Below are 22328 nucleotides of genomic sequence, written 5' to 3'. Positions count from 1 at the left end.
GGTGGGATTGTTTTCGGTGCAGACTCAATGGGCTGAAGGGCCTCTTTCTGCACTGTAGGGTTCTATGATCTTTCAGACTGTGGGAGGAAACAGACCATCTAGAGGAAACTCTCGTAGACATGGGGAGAACGTGCAGACTCCACACGGTCAGTGACCCAAGCCATGCCTCTGATGCTGTGAGGCAGCAGTGCTAACCACTGTGCCAATGTGCTGCCTGTTCTTTGATTATATTTAAGACCTGACTGCCAATTTAACTCTACACGACTGAGAGTCTGATGTGGATGCTTCAGTCAATGAGGTATACCAGAAACGCCTATACAGATAAGTATTAAAATTATACTGTGAGTCCAAGAAGAGCAGAAATGATGCTGCAAACCAACATTTTCCCAGCCTAGAGCTGACGAGCTGTATTGGGATACTTGTTGCCGTATATTCCAATCCTTCAATCTCTACCACCTGGGAGGACTAGGGCAGCAGAAGCATGGGAGGACTAGGGCAGCAGAAGCATGGGAGCACTATCTAGAGTGATAAAGATTTACAGCATGGAAACAGGCCCTTCAGCCCAACTTGTCCATGCTGCCTTTTTTTTAAATGCCTAAGCTAGTCCCAATTGCCTGCATTTGGACCATATCCCTCTATACCCACCTTACCCATGTAACTGTCTAAACGCTTTGTAAAAGATAAAATTATATCTGCCTCTACTACTGCCTCTGGCAGCTTGTTCCAAACACTCACCACCCTCTGTGTAAAAAAAAAACTGCCCCTCTGGACCCTTTCATGTATACCTCCCTTCTCATCTTAAACGTATGCCTTATAGCTTTAGACTCCCCTACCTTTGAGAAAAAATATTCACTATTTAGTTGATCTATGCCCCTCATGATTTTATAGACTTCTGTAAGATCACCCCTCAGTCTTCTACGCTCCAGTCTATCCAACCTCTCCTTACAACTCAAACTATCAAGTCCTGGTAGCATCCTTCTGCACGCTGTCTAGATTAATAATATCCTTTCTACAATAGAGTGACCAGAACTGTACACAGTATTCCAAGTATGGCCTTACCAATGTCTTGTACAACTTCAAGACATCCCAATTCCTGTATTCAGTATTCTGACCAATGAAACCAAGCATGCTGAATGCCTTCTTCACCGCTTTGTCCACCTGTGACTTCACTTTCAAGGAGCTATGAACCTGTACCCCTAGATCTCTTTGTTCTGTAACTCTCCCCATGCCCTACCATTAACTGAGTAAGTCCTGCCCTGGTTCAATCTACGAAAATGCATCACCTCGCATTTATCTGAATTAAACTCCATCTGCCATTCGTCAGTCCACAGCCCGATTGATCAAGAACCCATTGCAATCCAAGATAACCTTCTTTACTGTCCACTATGCTACCAATCTTGGTGTCATCTGCAAACTTACTAACCATACCTCCTATATTCTCATCCGAATCATTAATATAAATGACAAATAACAGTGGACCCAGCACTGATCCCTGAAGCACACCCCTGGTCACAGGCCTCCAGTTTGAAAAACAACCATCTTTTGTCATCAAGCCAATTCTGTATCCATTTGGCTACCTTGCCCTGGATCCTGTGAGATTTAACCTAAATGAGATCAAACCTTGGAGGAGGAGCTATGCCTACTCCAATCAGCTTGGATCATGTAGATCAAGCCCAAGACAGGAGGAGAGCCCTGTCTTGTCAGCTTGGATCGAGAATGTCTCAACTTGTTGAGACTCTGAATGGACTTGTTTTTATTCCAATTCAATCCAATCAAATAAAACTACCATGTGATACCTTGTCAAAGGCCTTGCTAAAATCCATGTAGACAACATCAACTGCACTGCCCTCATCTAACTTCTTAGTTACCTCTTCAAAAAACTCAATCAAATTTGAGAGACACAATTTTTCACTCACAAAGCCATGCTGACTGTCCGTAATCAGTCTTTACGTCTCGATATGCCTGTAGATCCTGTCTCTCAAAATACTGTCCCCCACAGGTGTGAGACTCACAGGCCTGTAGCTCCCAGGCTTTTCCCTGCACCCCTTTTTAAACAAAGGCACGACATTGCCACCTTCCAGAGAAGGGTAAGGACAGTTGGTAGGCAATTAATAATTAGCTTAATGTGTTTTAATGCGGTTTTTAAAGAAATAAAGCAAGAATTTTGTCTACAGCTAAGTTAAATGGCATTCAGTTAACTCATTGACAAAAAGATGATGTCTTGAAATTATGAAGTTCCTTCCTAATGCAGTATGCTTGAAGTCTGGAGAATCAGTAATCCATAGGATATTTCCCTATTCCCCTGGGGAAATGTTTGAACTGTACTTTTTATAAGCAGTTCTCCAAAAGGTTGGTATGGGAACCAGAGAGACCAGGCTTAAAAGAAATGAATTGAGCATTGGTTATGAAAATGCCACAAGGTGGCAGTATTAACTTCGTGCTAATGTAAAACTGGTAGTTAGTAAATGGGCTGCCAACTCGCTGTCACTCATTTTGGACCATCATTCAAAGTTGAAATCCACCCCCCAAAATTGAAAAATTTATATACGTTACTTTCATCTAAAAGTTTTGGAAGTTATTTAATGGTTATTAAAAGCATACGCATCTTAGGAAGCTTTCCTAGTAGGAAGTTGGTCTGTTCATTGTAGAGACCTGACTATAAAATTAACCGTGCTTTAAATTAAAAGGTGCAATGGTGCCAGTGGAGACCAATAGTGTAAAAGAACCAAACTTTCCAAATGAAACCAGTGAGTAAACTGATGGAGAAAATCTCTCTTTAATTACTTTTACTGTAACAATCAAATTAAACCGAAACTAAATTTGAATGAACGGGCAAATTGGATTCAATAGAAACTATAAATTACTCTATAAATAGCTGTATTTATACAACAAATAACAACAAAAATAACTCTTTCAGATTTACTGGCCATTCCCCCAGCACTAATGGCACCACTTGCAGTCCCTAAACTCCTTTACAAATCTATCTTTCTCCAATGAAATAATTTCTTTTCCTTTGACAATAACTCGCTAACAAATATGATTGTCGACTTAAGAAACTCTGTGTTACTGGTCATGGGTCCTGTGGGTGCTTGCGTGCCAATCCTAGAGCTGCATTTTAGACCACACACTTGGCAGGTGTCTCTGGGAGGGACGTGGATTCAGAACCTGGACTCCAGTCACTGGTATTCTTTTCTCAGGCTCCTATTCCAGACCTCCTTTTGACATTGCATGTCCTTGAAGAATTGTGTCCTTTCAGTCAGAAGGTCCCTCCAATTAGCTCTCTTCTGAGCAAGGGTGTCCAGATATTGATATCTATGTTGCATTTCTTGAGGTAAGCTTCAGGGTATCTTTGAAGCATTTCCTTTGTCCTTTTTGTTCTGGAGGGGCCCTTGAACTGTACAAAGAAAATTTGTTTTGGCAGTCAGGACTCTGACATCCTAAGCACAAGGCCAGAGTTGGTTTCAGATGATCATGGCCTCATTGCTGGTGCTCTTGGCTCCTTCAAGGATGCTGATATTAGCACGTCTGTCCTCCCAGCTGGTAAGAAGAATCCATCTTGGTCAGCATTGATGGTATTTCACCAGGGTTGAAATTCAAGAAGAAAACATCACTGATATGACTTGTAGAACTTCAATATGTAGATGACATCACCATCCCCACGTTATCAGAAGAGAATCTTCAAGCCATGCTTGACACCCTCATGGAAGCATACCAAACAATCGGTCTTGGTTTCAACCTGAAGTCCAGGGCAAGATCTGGTCTCTCTATCATCAAGATCATCAAAGCGACCCTCCCAAACGTGGAACATTTTCCCTATCTGGGAAGCCATCTCTTAACTAAGGTTGATGTCGATGTGGAGTCCCAATATCATATCCAATCTATGAGCGATGCCTCAGGATGAGAGAGTTTGATGTCTGCAATATTCATAATGACACCAAGGTTCTCACCTATAAGGCAGTCGTTCTCCCACCTCTTCTGTACAACTCAAACTTGGACTATGTACGTACAGTGGAGTAATTGCAATTACTATAAATATTAAATATTTTCTCCACACCTGTTTTGTGAATCTGAGTTAAATCGTACCCTATTACTTCTCAAAACATAAATTCTCAGATATTAGGCAACTTTCTGATGTAGATGTACAGGATTATTTTAACTACAAGTGTGCATTAGATCAGTTCAGGACTTTAGTATCTCAGTACTAAAACAACTGAAAATACAAATAAACTAAATGAGACAGTAAAATTACTGTTGATACCAAGAACATAATACCATTATTTTAAAATATACTATTCCTCATTCCACTCTTCTTCACCAGGATTTGATCACCAAGTAGCCTGTGACAGCAGTTTTACTCCATTGAGTTGCACAGAAAAGATTATCACCAAAAAGGGACATTTCTGCATAACCTCTTTTACTTGGTTCAAGACAGTCCTAAAGGCATATCTTCCCCAGAGTCACCCACATCCAATCACACTGTAATACCCTAGAAATATGATTACTTCTGTTTTTTTTTCAAAAGCACCCAGATCAACAGCGTGCTTGGACCATTTGCCCAGTATTCACAGTTGTTCGGACCACTGGCTAAAATTTGACTTCCTAACCTGGTGTTTGTATTTTTTTTCCGATCTGCTTCCATTTTCTTAGCAACCTAAGATTGAGGCTGATTTATTAGAAATCCAATTAATCTGGACTTGGTTTCTTTTTCATTTAGGGGTAAAAACACTTAAAAGCTTTGAAACCATTTCATCACAACAGAGTGAAGGTTGTTAGAACTAACTAATGCATCAAAAGCTTTGAAGAGTCATCCAGACTTGAAACATTGGCTCTCTCCTCTCTCCACAGATGCTGTTAGACCTGTTGAGATTTTCCAAAATTCTGTTTTTGTTTCAGATTCTAGCATCTGCAGTAATTTGCTTTCATCAAAAGCTTCTATTGCTTTAATGAACTGCATTGTTCAAAACTTAAATGATTGAACCATTTTAAGTTGCAGTGTGATTTTTTTTTTGTTTTGCTGCTAAATTCAGGTGCCTGTAGTATTTTCATCTATATTTTAGTAAGGAATAGTATTTTTTAATAATGCTGTATCTAACATATGTACTATGTTGCTGGTGCCTGCAGTGATTTTACAGTTATGTTTGGTAGCTTTTTTGGAAGTTTTAATATTGGAACACACAGCTGAATCAATGAAATGTGTGTTTATAGTCACAACAATTCTGTATACCTATATAGAAGTGCAGCCTAGAGTTTGAGAGAGTTTATATTTTGAGAAGTAATAGAGTACGATTTACATAAAAAGCAGTGTCGATAAATTATTTCACAGTAATTGTATTATAATCAAAACTTTGGAATTGAAGAAGATTTGAAGTAGTTCCAAGGTACTACTCTTGATTTTGTATAGCAAGTAGAGTTCATTTTCATAACCCTTCAGTGTTTTCTTGTATTTCAGTGGGTGCAGTTACTGTCATAAGCCCCTTGGAATTAATCAGAACAAAGAGTCAGTCTCGTAAGCTGACATATCGTGAGATGGGTAGCGTTGTTCGGGTTGCAGTGGCACAAGATGGCTGGCTGTCCCTCTGGAGGGGCTGGGCTCCTACAGTGCTTAGAGATGTACCATTCTCAGGTTAGTCTCATAAAAGGTATCTGTATAATTTTTTTAAAAGTCAAGTGCTCAGAGCGTTACCGTTTCTGGGAAAATCTGTGTCATAAAGTAATTGATTGGAAGCTTTAGAAAGTAAGCTTTCCTTAACTTTAGTTAATTTGTTAAATTTATTTCCTTGTATTGTAGCCATGTTCTTGATTTTCCTGTCACTGACTCAGTCAACAATCTCCATTTGCCTGTTTCAAGTCTTCTAGTGCAGCATCAGAGAACTTCGGTGACTCCTTCCTTTTTCTTCCTTTGCTTGCTCACCTTAGGTAGTGTTCTTTGACTCCTCCACCACATCGATGCACAGTGAGTGGTATGGCCTTGTGGCTGCCTGGCCAAATTATTAGCAAGCAGCATAGAAGTTGCAAGGGAAGTTTTTTTTTCTCACCGCACCCTAGTGCACTTATTTTCAAGTCTGACATGAATTCTAAACCCCACTCTCTAAAATTCTGACTTGGTGCCTTAAGCCAACTATAAAACAATGGTGGAGTTGATTCTATTGCCGAAACCTCAGACTTCGCTGGGTTTCTCCGGTGCCACTGCAGTGAATAGCACTTTTGCTGAGTGCCAAATCTCCATTCTTGCTGGCAGCAGGGACGAGGCAAACTAGATCGGAGAATCCCACACAATGTAGTTGAACTCATAAAAGGAAGTTATTGAAGACCCAGGGAGAGTGGTTGGAAGTGGAAAATTTCAGCAATTGTAACTTGAGGTCTTCTGCAACCTTCGTATCATTGTTCATATTGCCTGTAAGTGTCATTCCCTCTTAAATGATGTGCAATAAAGACACTACGTTTTGAATCTTAATTCCAGACAGAGAGAACAACTCCAACCTAATTTATCTAATAGTAGTAATTCCAGCAAAGTTCCACAAACAAAATTAAATAAATTATTTGAAAATCTATTTGGTGACATTGATTCAGAAATAGATGTTGATGAGGTCACCAAGAAAACTTGTTTTTTGAGCCATGTCATTAGATCTTTTGAATCCAATTGAACCTTGGTTTAAAGTATCACCTAAGTCATCAGATTAAAATTGAACTAAACTATTGCTGTGTTACTTGGGTTGGCCGTACTGATGGTAGTTAAAGGTGAAAATAGTTGAGGGCAGCTGGTGCTCTTGGAGTTACTATCTAATAACAGTCAACTCCAGGTGAGCAGGAAGAAGGAGAGAAAACTGTCAAAAGGAAAATTAGCATTATTTGTTCATAGTCAAATTCCAAATCTATGAATTTGATGAAGAGTCATCTGGACTCAAAACTTTAGCTCCGTTCTCTTTCCAAAGATGCTGTCAAACCTGCTGAGACTTTCTAGTATTTTCTGTTTTTGTTTCAGATTCCAGCATCCACAGTAATTTGCTTTTATCCAAATCTGTGGTGACTTGTGAAGGCAAATATTGAAATCTTTAGCAATACCATTGTTCTGCTCAATTCATTTGCTATAGGAAGATTTGTTTTAAACACAGATTTGCTCGATGAAACTATTTCAGCATTTCAAGTTAAGCTATTATTATTTAGATCTATGATTCCTAGGATAGATCCAAATGATCTCTAATTAAAAGTGCATTCAGTTGTGTGGGGGGAAAAAAATTTCTTTCCGTTTAAATTTTTCCATTCCTCTTAGTACATTCTTGTCCTTTTGATAAAAAGTGAGGTGTTGTAGGAAATTGATTTGTGTCCTTTAAACAACTGTAATTAAAACAAAAACACTTCCACAGAATCCACAGATGCCCTACGGTGTTGAGAGGCCATTAGGCCCATCAAGCCTGCACTGACAACAATCTCACCCAAGCACTACCTGAAGCATTTACCTTGCTAGTCCCCCTGAGACCAAAGGGGAATTCAGCATGGCCAATTAACCTAACCCACACATCTTTAGACTGTGAGAAGAAACTGGAGCACCTGGAGGAAACTCAGAGATAAACAGAACATGCACACTCCACACAGAAGGTGACCTGAGGCCAGAATTGAAACTGGGCCCCTTGCGCTGTGAGGCAACAATGCGAACCATTGTGCCGCCCTATTGTTTTGACCACCGAAACATCTCTAATCTTTCAAATTTTTTTTTAATTACTGTTTTAGAAATAGCTTTCACTTTCTGTTTCTAGAAATATACAGCAAACAAAGTAGACTTCAAGAAATACACGCAATCATGGAACCATTGAGAATAATGGGTATAAATTCTGATTCCTTAAGTAAAATGATGTTCTTTGTCCCAAAGAACTTTTTGTCTGCTATTTGGTAAAAGTAGCAGAACTGAAAAATAAAGAATGTAAAACTTCACGGGGGATGAGAAAAGACTAGTGGTCTATCAGGCTCAATTCTTTTACGTTCTGTTCCGTCTTCCCTGTGGCAGAATCTATTACATTTATTTATTTTCCTAATATAAAATACATCATAAATACTTCACCAAAAGAGTAATCGAGCAGAACTTCAGGATGTTCGTACCATTTCACAATCACCCTAGCTCTGGTGGCTTCCATTGTACCGTTTCTGGTAGATAGAGTCATAGAGTAATACAGCATGGAAACAGGCTCTTCGGCCCAATCAGTCCACGCTGACCATGGTGCCCTCCTAGCTAGTCCCAATTGCCTGTGTTTGGCCCATATTCCTCTAATCCTTTCCCATCCATGTAGTTATCCAAATGTTTTTTTAAATGTTGCTATTGTACCTGCCTCAACCACTTTCACTGACAACTCATTCCATATATGCACCACCCTCTTCGTGAAGAAATTGTCCCTCATGTTCCTTTTTAAATCTTTCCCCTCTCACCTCAAATCTATGTCCTGTAGTTTTCAATTCCCCTTTCCTGAGAAAAAGACTGCATTCATCCTTTCTATGCCCTTCATGATTTTATACACCTCAATAAGATCACCCCTCATTCCCCTATGTTCTAAGGAATAAATCCTAGCTGAGTCAACCTCTCCCTATAACTCAACCCCAGTAGTCCTGGCCATATCCTTGTGAATCTTCTTTGAACTGTAACAGGGTGACCAAAATGGTACACAATACTCAAGTGTGGCCTCACCAATGATTTATACAACTGTAACATAATGTCCCAATTCCTAATCTGCATGTCCTGATTGCTGAAGGCTAGTGTGCTAAACACCTTCTTCACCACCCTGTCTCCCTGTGACATCACTTTTCACGAACTATGTACTTACAATCTTAGGCCTTTCTGTTTCTCAACATACCCCAGGGTCCTACCATTCACTATATAAGTTTTACCGTGGTTTGATCTTCCAAAATGCAACCTCGTGCTTATCTGTATTGAAATCCATTTGCCAATTCTCGGCCCACCTCCCTAACTGATCAAGATCCCCCTGTATTTTTTGAAAACCTTCTTCACTATCAGCAATACCTCCTAATTTAACATCTGCAAACTTACTAACCATGCCTTGAGAATTCACATCCAAATCATTTAAATAATGAATACCTAGAGTCCCAACACCGACCTGAGGCACACAACTAGTCACAGGCCTCTGGTCTGAGAAACAACCTTCTACCACACCCTCTGCTTCCTACTGTCAAGCCAATTTTGAATCCAATTAGCTAACCTTCCAGACTAAGCTACCATGTGGGACTTGTCAAAGGCCTTGCTAAAGTTAATTTAGACAATATTTACTGCCCTATCCTCATCCATTATTTTGGTTATCTCTTTGAAAAACTCTAAAAGATTTATCAGACATGACTTCTGACGCAGAAAGCTGTAACTGACTATCCCTAATCAGACCTTGACTATCTAAATGTTGGTAGATCTTGCTCCTCAGAATCCCCTCTAATAACTTACCCACCACTGATGTCAGGCTCACTGGTCTGTAATTCCCCTTCTCTTTGCTACCGTTCTTAAACAACGGAACAACATTAGCCGTCCTCCAGTCTTCCGGAACTTTGCCAATGGAAAGAGATGAAGAAAGATACCACTTTGGGAGAAATACTCAACATTAACCACGTAAAGGAAAGTGGATATTTTAAATTAATTGATAATATATTTTACTCACCTTCTAAAAATATTACTACTTTTGAAACTTTTGCAGCGGAATTGTTTAAAGGAAACCTTAATGAATACATTCCTTCAGGACAGTTTAAAGATATATCACCAGTGTCACAGAAATAGATTTTTATAGATCAAATAAAATAGGATAGCAGTATTTTTGAACATTTAATTTATCATCAATGATCTGGCACTTGAAGTTACATGGAACAATGTATATTTTCTTATTTACACCTCTGTGCTGAATCTTCTAATTTCTTTGTCTCATTTCTCATGCTCTAACTTTGATTCATCTAAAAAATAACTCGATCTCTAACTCAAAAGCTTCTTAAAATAAGAACGTTTGTCAGATTGCAAGAGGAAGGCATAATCTTAATTTTTGCTAAGAGAAATGGCAGCATTGATTGTGTTCTCAGATGTTCACTAAGTTATAGCTTGAATTAGACCAGTAATGCAATGTAAGTAACTAAATGTTAGTCATTTACAAAAGATTAAATGCACCAGTGTTTTAATTTCCCCTCAGCAATTAAATCATACTGAGCATTTGTCTGAAAATGAATTGAAAATGACTGGTGGATTTGCACATTATTCTATTTGTACTTTGATTAGAAGCATAATTGGTCTGTAATAAGAAGGTGTGTTGCCTGCAAATGGGAGAGTTTTGCAATAGATGTTTAATTTAACTATGTGTCCCCACAGCAATTTACTGGTTTAATTATGAACTGATGAAGAACCAGTTATGCAAGAGATACAATGTCAGTGAACCTACATTAACGATCAGTTTTTCCTCAGGAGCATCATCAGGCGCAGTAAGTCTGACTCTAGTTACATAAATATTGCCTATAGGTATACTAGGCAATTTTAGGTAGAACATTGAAATCAGATGTTTTTCTCCTTAAATCTCGATCGACAAAATCTTTAAATTTATCTTTAAAATGTTGAATTGTAATTTTTTTTATTGTGGTTAATCTTAAAACATTTGACCAAGAATATTACTATTATCTATCAAAAATTAAATTATACCTCATCATTTAAAACATTTTACATGCCCCTTTACATTAGTACTTCATAGCCTTTATCAATTTGTTTTAGTATTCAAATGCTAATAGTTTATTAACTTTGAACATCACCATGAATGTTGAAAACCTGGCATGTTCTGAGAAAGTTATACAAAATTTCTCTGAAGCCTGTAGTTGCACTCAAAGAACAACACAGCACAGGAAACAGGCCCTTCGGCCCAACAAGCCTTTATGGTTCCTCCCCTGTCCCTGATGGCCAAATGAAATTAATGCCTCTCTAGCGAAAGGCACCTGAAATTTTCATAAAATTTCTTTTGATTGTGTGCCATGATAGCTGTAACTTCTGGAGAAATGGCTGACGTAACCTTTTGCACTCTTTCTCCAGTGTTTCTGCTGAAGATACAGTGGAGATTGGAAATTCCACACTAGAAGATCCAAAATTGCAATCTGTTTCACAAATGTGGTCTCATCATGTATACATACAAGATCTAAAAAATAAATTGGCCTGGATTTTGGAGTTGTAGTCGGCATTTGCCACTGTTAGCTATGAAGTTGACATGGAAATCAAAAAGTTGCTATCAGTGATTCCCTACTGTTCATTAGGGTATATTGCAGTCGCCGCACGTGGGAGTCACTTGAATCAACACAGAGTTCTACCTTGTATGCTCTTTATCTTGCTGCTAAAACCCCCTAGATGTTGCATCTGGTTGAATAGGTGTAACTGGATTTTTAATGGGGTTCCAAGGTATAATTACTGTTATATATCCTCTCTAGCCTTGTAAAATTTAATTTTCTATTGTGGAATGCCAAATTTCCCCCATCATTCCCCAATTTTAAGATTTTAGTGTTTTTTTATGATATTTTGAACTATCTTAATCCCATGTATGTGTCCCCATCTTAATTTCTCACTGTAAAATGATTAAAAAATGAAGGATGACCAGTGCATTTTCTTCCTGGTTGCTGTCTGAGAATCCTTCAGTGTGATTGATTGCTTGATGACATCATCATTGAACTCCAGAAGTTTCCTACAGTTAATGCCAGAACCAAATTTTAATATTATGACAAGTAAAATCCATGTCACTGAGATTTTTGATTGCCAGTTTTCCTCAAGCTGTCTCTGTGCGCCACCACTTTACCGACGACTATAAAATCCAAACCATTGATCCTACTGCTAATTCTTGAGATGCAGACATTTTCAAAATCTATATCATTTGTTGCCATTTAATTAACTCTAGAGTTTATGTGCTTTATATTTCATTGTACCATCTGCTCTGTACCAGTTTGAGATCAGTAGGTGCAGTCTAATTTAAAGTTGACCAAATTTAACTCTTCAAAAGTCACGTTGCTGTATAGTGAGCAGTGGTCTGTAGGTTTACAAATGCATGCTGTATTTTAACTTCTGTATCTTCAGAACAGAGCTAAGGAATGTTTTCTCAAGAAATGTCTCTTTGCTTATCTCGTTATGAAACAGTTCTGAGTCACTAAAAGCTAGCATTCAAGAGGAGCAACCAATTAGGAAGGCAAATGATATATTGGCCTTCACTGCAAAGGAATTTGAGTGCAGAAGGAAGGATCCCGTGTTGCAGTTTATTTAGTTATTATGTGACCTTGTCTCGAGTTCAAGCACAGTTTTGGTCCCCTTGTCTAAGGAAGAGCATATTTGCCATTGGAGTGCAGTGGAGGTTCACCACATTAATCTCTGAGATTGTCATATGAGGAGAGATTGGGCCTTGAAATTTATACAATTCTTACAGGATGGTTGGAGATAAAATGTTTCCACTTGCTGGTGAGCCTAAAATTAGGGGACAAAACCTCAGGATAAGCGGTAGGCATTGAAGACTGAGCTGAAGAGGAACTTCTTCATTGAGGGTGGTGAATCCATGGAATTCCCAGAGGGCCATGGGAGCTCATTTATTGAGCATGTTCAAAACAGAAATCGATGGATTTCTGGAGACCAGTGACATCAGCGGATACAGAGATTATGCTGTAAAGTGACATTGAGAGAGATGTCAGCCCTGGTCAAATTGAATGGTCAAGCAGTCTCAATCTACTTCTTATCTCTTAGTGCATTACAAAGGAGCTATGAATCCAAGCCTGACACCATTTCATAGTAGATCAGAATGTAATCAAATATCCTATTTATGAATATTCTGAGATTGCCATTCGATTTCTAAAATTGGACCACTATATAGTTTTGCATTCAACCTATGTTGTATGGTATCTACAGTGCTAAAATGTGATAAATTTTCCTCCATGTATGTCTTAAGTATAGCACACCTCAAATGGGATACATGTTTGGGGAAAGATGCCTTTTGTATTTTCTGGCCTAGATCCTTTTACAAGCCCCAAACCTACACTGACCTGTCTCTTGACAGATTACAGTTACCTTGCAATTCACCATGGTCATCGCCTTCTGTTCCTTTCTTATTTTCAGGATTATGCTGGGATTGGCACCAACTTCACCAAGTGGTGCTAAGGAAATCCTGCTCAAGGCTAATGGAGATGAATATTTGATGCAGGATGCCCCTGGGAACTGAGCATTCTCCAGGCATGTGCAGCCAGTTAAACTTGTATAATTGGGCAACCATTTTCTAATAATGTATCAGAGCCTCAATAATGCTTGACACCCATTCCCCTTAGTTGTGCATAAAGCCTTCATGAAGGCAGAAAAAGCTATAGAAAAGCTATTACTGTGTCTAATAGTGAATCTCACAGCAGCTAGCTATAGAGTGGTGTATGTACAAGGCTGGGTGTTTGCATCTTGCAGCAGATGATGTATTTTCAGCACATTTTTGTTCGTCATCTACGAGTAATAAGAGACAACTAATCACAAACTGATGTCTTTTCCTCATCAAAATAGTTCAAACATTACTTGAATAGAAATGAATACAAATGTATGCTGCCAATACTTGACCATTTCTTTCAGATTGCAGCTGTATTGACCTTGCCATTTGATGTGGTGAAAACTCACAGACAGATTGAACTTGGAGAGCTGAGCGTGTCACGTATGTCATTTTTTAAAAGTTTTGTTTGAAACTCATGTTTGAAAATCATGTCTCACAAATTTGATTGAGTTATTTGAAGGGGTAATCAAGAAGGTAGTTGAAGGCAGTGCAGTTGATGTTGTCTGTGTGGATTTTAGCAAGGCCTTCGAGGTACTGCATGACAGGTTGTTGCACAAGGTTAAATCTCACGGGATTCAGGATGAGGTATCTAAATGGATACAAAATTGGCTTCTTAACAGAAGCCAGAGGATTGTTGTAGAGAGTTGTTTTTCAAATTGGAGGCCTGTGACCAGCAGTGTACCTCAGTGCTGGATTCATTGTTATTTGTCATTTATATTAATGATTTGGATGAGAATATAGGAGGCCTGCTTAGTAAGTTTGCCGATAACACCAAGATTGGTGGCATAGTGGATAGTGAAGAAACTTATCTTCAATTGCAACGGGATCTTGATCAATTGGGCCAGTGGGCTGACGAATGGCAGATGGAGTTTAATTTAGACAAATGCGAGGTAATACATTTTGGTAGATTGAACTGGGGTAGGACTTACTCAGTTAGTTAGTGGTAGGGCATTGGGGGAGACTTACAGAACAGAGAGATCTAAGTATGCATGTTCATTAGTCACTTGAAAGTGGAGTCACAGAGTGGTGAAGGCATTTGGCATGCTAGGTTTCATCGGTCAGAACACTGAATACAGGAGTTGGGATGTCTTGTTGAAGTTGTACAAGACATTGGTAAGGCCACACTTAGAATACTGTGTGCAGCTCTGGTCACCCTATTATAGAAAGGATATTATTAAACTAGAAAGAATGCAGAAAAGATATACTGGGACTTGATGGTTTGGGTTGTAAGGAAATGCTGGATAGACTGGGACTTTTTTCTCTGGAGTGTAAGAGGCTGAAGGGTGATCTTATAGAGGACTATAAAATAATGAGGGGCACAGATCAGCTAGATAGTCAATATCTTTTCCCAAATTTAGGGGAGCCTAATCCTAGACGGCATAGGTTTAAGGTGAGAGGGGAGAGGGTGGTGAGTGTCTGGAACAAGCTGCCAGAGGTAGTAGTAGAGGCAGGTACAATGTTGTCTTTTAAAAAGCATTTAGATAGCTACATGGTTAAGATGGGTATAAAGGGATATGGGCCAAATGCAGGCAATTGGAATTAGCTTAGGGGTTTAAAAAAAAGGGTGGCATGGACAAGTTGGGCTGAAGGGCCTGGTTTCATGTTATAAACCTCTATGACTCTAACCGTACAGTGAACCTAAATTATGAATGTATGTGCTAAGCAGATTTCTACATTTCATGTCGAAAGCTAGACGGCACACAATCCCTACACTGCAGAAGGAGGCCATTTGGTCCATCAAGTCTGCACCAACAACAACCCCATCCAGGTATTATCCTCACTAATGCTTCTGAGACTGAGGGGCAATTTAACATGGCCAATCAACTTAAATTGCACATCTTTGAAGTGTGGGAGGAAACCCATTCAAATACAGGAGAACGTGCAAATTCCACACAGTCATCCAAGGCCCTGGTGCTGTGAGGAAGCAGTACTAACCACTGCCATTCCTGACAGTCTTCCCCATTTTATGAATCATGGAATAAAATAATGCAAAAGATGGACTTGCAGCCCATTATGCCTGTGCTGGTTCTTTGTCAGAATGTTGCATGTAAAGCTCTATGAATTTGTTTCTTGAACAATTCTTGTTTCATGCTACTTTCTAGCCAGGAGGCTTTAGAGTATGGAGGCCTCCTGCATGAATTCACAGGAGCCACATTCTTTACTGTCATCAAACTGATGGTGTGCTATGAACTGATTCAAGTTAATGTGCTTATCAGCTAAATTCTTCAACCTTGTATATGGAGACTTACAAGATAATGAAGGGACTAGATAGCGTAGAGGTAGAGAGATTCTTTCCACGTAGAAAGGAAACCAGAACTAGAGGGCACAGCCTCAAAATAAGGGGGGGGGGACGGTCAGTTTAGAACAGAGTCGAGGAGGAACCTCTTCTCTGAGGGTAGTGAATCTCGGGAATTCTCTGCCTATTGAAGTAGTGGAGGCTACCTCGGTGAATACGTTTAAGTCACGGGTAGGTAGATTTCTGATCGATAAGGGAATTAAGGGTTATGGAGAGCAGGCGGCTAAGTGGAACTGATCCACTTCAGATCAGCCATGATCTTATTGAATGGCAGGACAGGCTTGAGGGGCTAGATGGCCTACTCCTGCTCCTATTTCTTATGTTCTTATGAGACCTCCATATACGAGTTTACAAATGGCTTTCAGAAAACCATTAATGCTTAGTTTCTATTGCCTTCTAATACAGACATCATAATTTTCCAAACTATCAAATGTGTATCCTGTAGCAAGGAAAAATCATCAAATTGATGAAGGCAGAATTGAGAGTTTCTATGGTAAATTTTCTTTTCCAGAGTCACGAAAAACCTTAACCTCCACCTGGAAAATAATGAGAAGAATTGTTCGTGAATCTGGTTTTGGAGGTTTATTTGTTGGTATGTATCTACAAACTAGAATGTTGTATTGATGAAATATCAGCTTGCAGTCTGGCTTTGTGGTTAGTTTCAGCATTAGAAGACAAATTCCTGGCATATTTTATTTTTGACAGGAGAATGACTTCTAATTGTCTCTGATGTTTTCACATGAAGAATCATTTTTATATGCTGTCAGTATTGTGCAAAATCTTGAACCGGTCTCATCTAATAATATTATGCATTTTCTATAGTTTCCAGCAGCTTGTGTTTGCCTCCCTACAACCCAATCAAACTGGCACAAAATTCATGTGCCTTTAAGAAATGTATTTGTCATGTTTCTTGTGCTGGATTTTTTTTTTAGAAATCCATTCTATTTATCCCATGCTGCTTTGTTTATAACATAGTCCACATGTTGAAGAATCATAATTGATCCTAAATGCTTGTTTCAATCTGGGTTAATGCAGTTTGGTTATTTTAGTATTTACCCTGGGATTTTTCAGAATGAGGTTTGATTATGTTGGACAAGAAAAATCATGTGACTTCATGGACCTAAGCTGAAAGTGGAAAACAAGCAGATTGCTGCTTGGCATACTTAGAAAGAAGTTCTCTCTGTGGAGATTGTAGTATAGGACCTGCAAGAAAATACGTCTCTTTCTCTTCACTTTTGCAGTTTGACGATAGATCTTTCTCTGGAGGCTGCTGTATGGGAGTCAGAAGACAGCAGTCTTTCTGTTCATAAGTATTAAAAGGCTGGAGGTCTAGCACCCACATAAAACATAAAGGCTTATGCTAACTGATTCTACAGAAGTATTTATGTCTTTGAAACTATCAAACTATATTTTCACAAAAACTGAAATTATAGAGACAGCTAGCAATTAAACATGACAAGATATAATTCTTAAGTATTTCAATTGGTAAAAGTTATGTTGATTCTTTGTTATATTTTAACTGTTGTTAAATAAAGTTTGTTTTAATAAAAACTTTAGTGGGTCAATAGAATCACCCACAATAGCTGCTACCAAAGTTCTTTGTATAGAATTTGGATTCAATAAAAACCTGGAAATAAGAATCTACTTATGACCATGAAACTGTTGTCAATTGTTGGGGGGAAAAAAAACGATCTGCTTCACTAATGTCCTTTAGGGAAGGAAATCTGGCCTACAGGTGACTTCAGAGCCACAGCAATGTAATTGACTCTCAACTACCTTCAGACAACTAGGGATGGGGTAATAAATGCTGGCCAGCCAAAAATGCCCATGTCCCATAATGAATAAAACAGCAGGAGCAAAACATCCTGTGTTTGCATAATGCCAAAATCAAAAAAAAGGTTGGGGTCTAAGCAAACTTCATAATATAGCTTGGAGTCTCTGACCTCCTTCCCCAACACTTTCCAACTTCTTGATTATTATTTTTCAGTAATAATTTCCTCAAGTCTCATCTTCCTCCAGCATAGTAGAACATGTTCTAAGCATTCCCATTACCATTGTAGCCTTTGCAAACCAAGAAGCAAGATGAAAATCATCTTTCTTCATTCTCACCACAGTCCCAAAAAGGTTGATCCAGTTAAAAATAGCATCTGCTCAAACTCTCAGGTACTAGTAAGAATCAACTGAATACAAGCAGCACTTGTATTTTCTAATCACCAATGCCTTAAATTCTGTCATGTAAATTTGAAAATGTATTATTAGCCTGATTGAAATTGCAGCAGCAACTAATTATTTAACTAATTTAGTAAAGATTTATTTCATAAGGCTGTGCATAAAATAGTAAGTAATAGCTGTCTTCCTCCAGGTTTGTTGCCTCGATTAATGAAGGTAGCACCGGCTTGTGCTATTATGATCAGTTCCTATGAATACGGCAAGTCCTTTTTTCGTAAGATAAACCGAGAGCGGGAACTGAGGGCAAGCTGGAAATCAGACATCAGCTGAGAAAATTCATACACCTGAGTTTGAAGAAGAAATCAAATGTGGAGACTCATTTCTTGCCAAATAGACAAACTTCAAACATGGCTTACTCATCATCATACACAGGAGAGACTTTGGAACATCAATTATTTCATGATTGGACAGGATTTTTTTTGTAGAACTTTGTCTGACTCTGTTTCCACTGTTTATAAAGTCACTGTAAAATGTGTTTGCCAATGTAACTCAAATTCCAAGATCCAGTCAAAATGATGTGAAAGCTATAGAAATAATGAGATATGTGAAAGAAAAGCAATAGGAACAATTTACCTATTTAGCATTGGAAATTTGTTAATGAAGGTTCACAACCAAGGGAGGTAAGAAATGATATTAAAGTTGTATTTGTCATAATCAGATGTTTCAAATGCATCTGTAGAAAAAAGTGCAATACTAATATAGAAAATTACCCATCCTACTACTTATCTATACATAGACCATGAATTGGCTGCCAGAACAGCAGATTTCATGGTCTGGTGAGATTGTTATGGTTTGTTCATTGAACAATTTATAAGCAAAGATTATTATTTTCTGAAACAGTCCAGTAAATGTTAATTTGTGGAAATTTGTTTGTTACAAAGTGTTTTTTTTGGGTTTCTAATAATATCTTTTTTAAATAAATGAACAGTGCACACCTGAACAAATTTTTTGGTCCCAGTGACATACAAGTTTAAATACATCTCAGTAATTCATTAATTTTTATTGATGTAAAATATCCTTTTATTTTTACTCGTGATTGTTTCCCTTCTTCCTAAAAGTAGTTCATTCTAGTTAAGTGCAATTATTAGTGTGTAAAATTTGTAGACTGGAAAGTAGGGGCATGCACACGGTGGGTCGTGTATGGGCTGCTCTTGGATGTTTCGAGAGTAGCCTAGTACTTTGTGTTGATGTGTATGCTTAAACCTGGACCAGCAGATGGGCACCACAACAGCTCAGTGACTATCACTGCTGGCTGTGCAGATACATGGATTTGGGCCAGTGTCTGTGGGGGTTTGCGCATTCTCCCTGTGGTTGCGTGGGTTTCCTCCGGGTGCTCCGGTTTCCTCCCACACCCCAAAGATGTGCTCTTAGGCTGATTGGTGTACCAAATTGACCCTGCACTATTCTCCCCTGAATCTGGCTACAGTAGGGGTACCATTCGCATACACACAAGGCAAGGTAGGTGTATGAAAAGGCTTTAAAATGGCGGCGCGGGCTCGTTGGGCCGAAGGGCCTGTTTCCCGTGCCGGGTTGTTCTTTGTTCTTTGTTTGTTCTTTAGTATTGTCATTGAGGAGATGGGGAAAAAAGTTACTTGCCCTCTCCTGTTTCTAATATTTGTTAGCTGAGATCAACCTGAACTGATAATTCTAATAACTATGACAAGAATTTACCTGCAATTTTAGAGGCTTGAATGCCTGCAGCAATGCTTAAGATATATCACCCAGGTCTTAACAGAGTTAGTATCCTGCTATAAACTGGAATATGAAAAGGAAAAATTTACATATGAAATAAGCAATGGAAGATTTAGTTGACAGTGCTTAGTTAACACTTACTCAGCAATAAACAGCTTGTGCCAGGGTCACTCAGTTTCATATCTCATTACAGTCCCAGCCCAAACATGCACGAAAGAGCTAAATTCTATAAGTGAGGAATCAGTGCTTTTGAAATCAAGACAGTATTTGACCAAGCGTGGCATCAAGGAGTCCTGCAAAAATTAAGTCATTAAGAATCAGGAGGAAACTGCTACACTGGTTGGTGTCACCTAGTACAAAAATATGATTCTGGTTGTTGGACTTCACTGCAGCAATTCCTCAGGTGTCCAAGGCCCAATCATCATCAGCTGCCTCATCAGTGACCTTTCCTCAAAGGTCACTGATGAGGAAATAGGGATGTGTAGCATTCATGATAATCTAAAATCAATAAATTATTCATTTCCACTCACTATTCTGAATTTATGGTATAACAAAAGTAGCTTTACTGCTAAAGTAACAAATAAATGCAGCTTAAACCCAAGGCTTAATTTTCACCCAAGCCACCTAGTTAAAACAGACAGGTATGTCGTTCAAATCAATGAAGTGGCTTGCTCCCTCCTCCTTTCTGATGAGATGTCATTTAACCTCATTTTAACAGATGGAGGAAATCCTGCCTTAAGATGCAGATCAACTAGAATAATTACAATTGCTAATGAAATATGAGGCGTTTTCCTCAGTATGGGTAAGCAGGAAAACTTAACTTCAGACTTGCATTGCATTGCATTGCATTGCATTGCATTGAGAGATCTTCAACTGTACCATTAGGGCCAGGCATTTAACAGGTAACTGATCTGCTTTTGACCATTTTTACACAAACTTGAAATATTGGTTTCCACATGTAGTTTGTTAATTTTTGAAAGACTTAAACAAATCAGTAATTTATAGATTGAGCAGAAATGCCCTATGAACTTGCATCATTAGGAAACAGATATAATCAAAAATGTTTTCAGCCAAGTAAATTTTCTGACCTCTATCTCAAAGGAACTCTGTTGATAATTCATAATTTGATAAGAATGAGACAGAAGGCACTGCATTTAATCGAGGAAAAAGTGATGACATGGAAGTATCAGAGACATCTAGGAAATTGGAATAATATCTGCTAGTTTTAAGCTGGGAAAATACACAGTTGTTTAAGGCAGGGACAGCTAGGTTACGTTTATGGAACTACGATCTAGAAGGACAAGGGCAGAAGAGAGCTGAGACCACTACCACCTGAAGACCCCCTCCAAGTCACTCATGATACCGACTTGGAAATATATTGTCATTCCTTCAATGATGCTGGGTCAAAATTGTGGCACCCTGTGCATTTACCATGGCAAATTCACCCACCCTACACATCTTGGAACACTACTGGGAAATTTAGCATAGCCGATCCACCTAACCTGCGCATCTTAGGATTGTGTGAAGGAACTAGAGTACCCAGGGTTTGGGGGAGCAGGCACACAAACACAGAGCATGCAAACTCCACATAATCACCCAGGGCTGGAATTGATCCTGAGTCCTGAACTGAGATGGCAGTGCTAACCACCGTGCCACCTTTACATAAACAAAGGCTACATTATATCTTTGAACTGCCAGCAGTCTCACAGCAGCAAAAATAACTGCTGCATAAATTAGATTGACTTCATGATAAGGATGAGGCTGTCATTGCCCACCCTAAGGAACAGGGTCAGACAGCCATTTGCAGCATCTGCAAGTGGGCAGTTACATGCAAGTATGAGGTATTTGTTGTTCTATGTGCTTAACTCTTGCAACAGATGAGGCTGCTGTATGTAATCACTTATTAGCCACTAATAATGCAGACAAATATTAGGGCAAGTGAATTTTTAATTACTGAAAAAGATATGCTGTCATATAGGTAATTAATAACTAGGAGTAGGAGGAGCCCAATGGCTGCCTCGAGACTGCAGCACCATTCAAAAGATCATGGCTGGTCTTTTCATGGACTCAGCACCACTTACGCACCTGTTCACCATAATCCTTAATTCCTTTACTGTTCAAAGATTTAGCTATCGTTTTAAAATTAAGATGGCAAATGGAGTTTTGTCCTTCATTGCTAAAGGGATGGAGTTTAAAAAGGAAGGTTATGTTGCAGCTGTGTAAGTGCTGATGAGGCCAAACCTGGAGCACTATGTACAGTTTTGGTCTCTACTTAAGATGGAGGAGATGCAGAGTGGATTCACTAGGTTAATTCCAGAGTTGACTTAAATGAGGAGAGACTGAATAGACTGGGACTATACTCATTGTAATTTAAAAGAATGAGGGGGGATATTATAGAAACATATACAATTATGAGGGGAGTAGTAGAAGCAGGGGAGGCTGTTTTCACTGACAGGTGAAATTAGAACTAGAGGGCATTGCCTCAAAATAAGGGGGAGCGCATTGGGTTGTGAATCTGGAATTCCCTGCCCAGCAAAGCAGTTGTGGCTACCTTGTTGAGTGCTTTTAAGGCATATATAGATAGATGTTTGTATACTAAAGGGTTATGGTGAGTGAGTGGTTAAGTGGAGCTGAGTCAACCATCAACCATGATTCTATTGAATGATAGACTGGGCTCAAAGGACCAGATGGACTACTCCTGCGCCTAGTTCCTATAATATGTAAAGCCTTTGGTCTTACACTCATCAAGACAGGCATAAGAATGGCTTACCCCTTATTCTTTGGCTGCTGTTCCATTTGAGATTTGGCATATTTCTGTCTGACCTCAT

At 38.9% G+C, this 22328-nt stretch overlaps 1 protein-coding gene across 2 annotated transcripts in view; it reads left to right on the top strand.

The window, feature by feature from the left end:
- slc25a40 (solute carrier family 25 member 40) overlaps nt 1–18673 on the top strand; it is a 58855-nt gene extending 40182 nt beyond the window's left edge. For both annotated transcript variants that reach the window (XM_080210648.1, XM_080210641.1), the window contains exons 7-11: nt 5450–5623; nt 10340–10449; nt 13586–13664; nt 16091–16171; nt 17942–18673. In XM_080210648.1, the coding sequence (XP_080066774.1) occupies nt 5450–5623; nt 10340–10449; nt 13586–13664; nt 16091–16171; nt 17942–18078 (581 nt within the window). In that variant the 3' untranslated portion in view covers nt 18079–18673. The remainder of the gene's footprint in view (nt 1–5449; nt 5624–10339; nt 10450–13585; nt 13665–16090; nt 16172–17941) is intronic.
- The last annotated feature ends 3655 nt before the right edge of the window (nt 18674–22328 follow it).

The sequence above is a fragment of the Carcharhinus amblyrhynchos genome, chromosome 2, assembly GCF_965287045.1.
Source record: "Carcharhinus amblyrhynchos chromosome 2, sCarAmb.v2.hapA, whole genome shotgun sequence".
NCBI classification, from domain to species: Eukaryota; Metazoa; Chordata; class Chondrichthyes; order Carcharhiniformes; family Carcharhinidae; genus Carcharhinus; species Carcharhinus amblyrhynchos.
Note: the sequence above shows the minus strand (reverse complement) of the source record. Positions and strands in the feature narration are given on the sequence as shown.